The sequence below is a fragment of the Meleagris gallopavo genome, chromosome 18, assembly GCF_000146605.3.
Source record: "Meleagris gallopavo isolate NT-WF06-2002-E0010 breed Aviagen turkey brand Nicholas breeding stock chromosome 18, Turkey_5.1, whole genome shotgun sequence".
In the NCBI taxonomy this organism is placed as follows: domain Eukaryota; kingdom Metazoa; phylum Chordata; class Aves; order Galliformes; family Phasianidae; genus Meleagris; species Meleagris gallopavo.
Window position 1 is genome coordinate 66,577 of NC_015028.2, and position 3,643 is coordinate 70,219.

Here is a 3,643-nt window from a genome sequence, read left to right on the forward strand (position 1 = left end):
CACGCCCACCGCTTTGGCCACGCCCACCGGGGACACCTCCAGGGAGGCGTGGCCTTCTGTCACCTGGGGGCGGGGCCACGCAGGGGCGGGATTAGTGAGAATGGGCGGGGTTATGTGGGAGGGGGCGTGGTTATGAGAAAGGAGTGGGGCTATGGGAAGGGTGGGATTATGGAAAGGGGCGGGGTCAACTCCCCCCCCGTAGGTTTTGGGGTCTCACCTGGCACTGCTGCTCCAGACCCCGCAGGAAGCGGCCCCCCCGGCCCCCAGCTTCCCGCAGCCCCACACGCAGCTGTGCACGGCCCCACACTGGCGCTCCATCTGGGAATCTGGGGGTCCAAACGATCAGTAGGGTCAGGAGGTCCCCAGAGGTTAATAGGCTCAGGGGGAGGGATCCCAAACGCCAATAAGGTCAAAGAAAGAGATCCCAAAAGTTAATAGGGTCAAGCTGTCCCAGAGGTCAATAGGGCTGGGGGAACCCGAAAGTTATAGGGTCAAGGATTGACCCCAAAGGACATCAGGGCCACAGATTTAGGGTGGATTGGAGGAGAATTTGGGCAATTCAGGAAATTTGGAAGGGATTTGGGAGATTTTGGAGAAGACGGATGGAAATTTTGGTGGGAATCTGTGGGAGACGGGGTGGGATTTGGGATTTGGGTAGGATTTAGATGGGGATTTGGGGGGATTTTGTCTCCAGGGGTCCCGTACTGGACGTGCAGGTGGATGCGCAGTGGGGCTGGTTCAGGGTCACTCAGCACAACGAAGCCACGCTCGGGGCGGATGCGCACCTCAAAGCCAGGCAGCACTGGGGACAACACATGGGGTTATGGGGGGCATGGGGGCACAGTAGGGACCCCCCAGACCTCACTCACCATATTTGCGCACCTCGAAGGCGGTGGAGCCATTGGTGTTGGGACTGGCGGCCAACTGTGCCCGTATGTGCCACGTCCCTGGGCTGGGGGCACAGGGACATGGTGACCCTATGGTTCCCACAGGTGTCCTATAACCTCCCACAACCCTGTATGGCCCCTGTGGTGTCCTATGGCCTCCTGTGATTCCCTATAGGCTCCTGTAACCTGCTATGGTCCTCTATAGACCCTATCGTCCCTTATAGCCCCCCTCATAGACCCCTATGAGGGGGACCCCTCTAGAGCCCTCCAGAACCTTTGTGGCCCCTATATTCTATAGCTCCTCAAAGTCCCTATGGCCCTTATGGTCCCCCATATCCACCTACAACCCTTGTAGACCCCTATAGCCCCTAAAGTGACCTACAGTTCCCCCCAAAGCTCCCTACAGCCCCACCTAGACCCCTGCAGTCCCCCATAGTCCCTATCACCCCTATGGTGTCATATACCTCTCCACAACTCCCTATAGCTTCTATGGCCACTATAATGCCCCAGTAACCCCCACTACTCTGGCCCATCTGCAGCACCTGTATTCCCAAATCCCCATAGCCCCCCATCCCACCCCATAGCCCCCTATAGCCCCACTCACAGGGCGATGTCAGGCAGCACCAGTTGGTCACTCAGCACTGTGTTCAGGGGCACCCTCTGCACCTCCCGCACTCGTGCACCCATTGGGTTCTGGGGGGACATGGGGGTACAGGGTGAGACCCCAGCCTTGTAGGGCCACCCAAACCCCACAGGGTCACCCACAGCCCCACCATACCATGATGGTGACCAGGATGGGTTCAGGGTTTGGCTGTAGGTCGGGGTCCATGGAGAAGACTCGGAAACGCACTGGGGACAAAGAGACATAGGGAGGTTATGGATTTAGGGATTTGGAGTATATCTGGGGGACTTCAGGTGATCAGGGGCATTTGTGGTGCATTGGGGTGAATTTGGGGGAAATAGGTCAATATAGGGTGAAAATGGGTGGATTTGGGGGAATTTGGGGAATTGATGGTAGATTTGGAGGGGCTTTGGGGAGAATTTTGGGGTTGATTTAGGGGAGTTGGAGCATTTGGAGCACTGGGGGGAGAATCGTGGACTAATGAGGGATGGCTTTAGGGTTTGGGGGCCCTCCAGATGGATTTGGGGCACTCACCGGTCTGTCGGGGGGCGTAGAGAGGTTTGTCCGTCTGCACAATGAGGTGACCCCTTGGCCCCCCAGGGCCACGTGCAGACTCCGGGTGCTGGGGGGGGGCAGGTGGGGGCTGTGGGCCTCCAGGAGCAGCCCCCGACCCCACAGAGCCCCACAGTGCTCAGCCTGCACTGGGGTGACCTACAGGGGACATGGGGACACAGCAGGAGACATTTGGGTTATGGGGATATGGGGGAAACCCTGGGGACATGGGAGCTCTGGGGAAGGAGGTATGAGGTGACATGGGTGACATGGCAGGAGGGGACCAGGGGTGCACATGTCCCTGTGTACCACGGGGGCGTCCCCAACCCCCTCACCCCACAGGAACACCCCAGATTGCATCTGCTCCATAGGGACATCCCCCGGTGTCCCCACGTCCCACAGTGTCCCCATACCTCAATGTGCAGGAGCTGGTTGAAGTTGTTATGGGGTGTGAGGGCAAATGGGACTGGGAGGGCGCAGGGCCCGGCCCCACGGTCCCCCTCAGCCCATGCAGTCACCGTCCCTGTCACCGGCCCCACAGCTGCCACCAACAGCCCCATCGGGGTCCCCAGGGCCACGCGCCGGGGGGCCACCAGCACCAACCTGAGGGAACACTGCTTGAGCCACCAGCCCCATAGCTGCTCCATAAGCCCTCCCAGATCCCGTAAGCATGCAGACACCCCTTAGGTCCATAGTTCCTCCCAGATCCTATAGGAAACCGCCCCCGGCTCTGGCCCCATAACCCCCTGAACCACACAGAAATCTCCCTCAGTCCCACCAGGCTCCATCACACCACAATCCTATAGCTGCCCCCAGCCCCAACAGTGCCCCATAGTCCCTCACAGATGCTGCAAGACATTCATAGTCCCATAGCTATCCCACAACCAACCCCAACCCTATAGCTACCCCAAGCCCAACCCGCATAGCCCCATACTCAGGGTCCTGGGAGCTGCCATGCAATAAGGAAGTGAGGAAGAGGAGGAAGAAGAGGCTGAAGGCCCAGCGAGGCCCCATGGCTCCGGCGGTGTGGGGCAGATGGGGGTAGCAGTGCAGGGATAGCGGGGTTGGGGTCAATCATTAACAGGGGACGAACATCGGGGTCCACCTGTAGACCCTGAGGGCATCGACCTCAGCTGGACCCACGTGGATGTGGGGAAGCGGAGCAGGGCGGTGCTGTGGGGAAACGGCACTGATCCCAAAGGGAGCCCTGGGGGACAGCACTGTCACCGCCCCCCCCCCAGGACACGGAGCCGCAGATCCTATGGACGCGACCCCCCCAAACAACTCCTTGAATGGAATGGAGGATGACTCCTCCTCACTGCCCCCGTCCCGCCGACAGAAAGCCTCGGCCCTCTCTCCTGGCTCAGGGACGCGGCCCGCAGCGGACACAGCCCGAGTTCCCCCCGCTGCCCGGAGACCCGGGGGGTTCCCACACCGCGCCCTTCCCCTCCCCCGCTCCGCGCTTTCGCTTTCGCTTCACAACCTGCGGGAGCACATTCTGCCTGGCGCCCGATGACGTCACGCACGCTCCCGGCTGCCATTGGCGAGGCGGAGGCGGAAGAACCAATGGGGGCGCGGGGCG

The 3,643-nt window shown here is 60.6% G+C and overlaps 1 protein-coding gene across 1 annotated transcript in view; it reads right to left on the bottom strand.

The window, feature by feature from the left end:
• Positions 1-3,285, bottom strand: part of LOC104909337 (complement C4-like) — a 15,219-nt gene extending 11,934 nt beyond the window's left edge. The window contains 10 exon segments of the mRNA XM_010720595.3: positions 1-63; positions 218-326; positions 706-802; positions 870-952; positions 1,492-1,580; positions 1,666-1,736; positions 2,044-2,109; positions 2,112-2,220; positions 2,475-2,664; positions 2,996-3,285. The exon segment at positions 1-63 is cut by the window's left edge and continues 16 nt beyond it. Of these exon segments, the coding sequence (XP_010718897.1) occupies positions 1-63; positions 218-326; positions 706-802; positions 870-952; positions 1,492-1,580; positions 1,666-1,736; positions 2,044-2,109; positions 2,112-2,220; positions 2,475-2,664; positions 2,996-3,075 (957 nt within the window). The 5' untranslated portion in view covers positions 3,076-3,285.
• Positions 3,286-3,643: the final 358 nt, after the last annotated feature.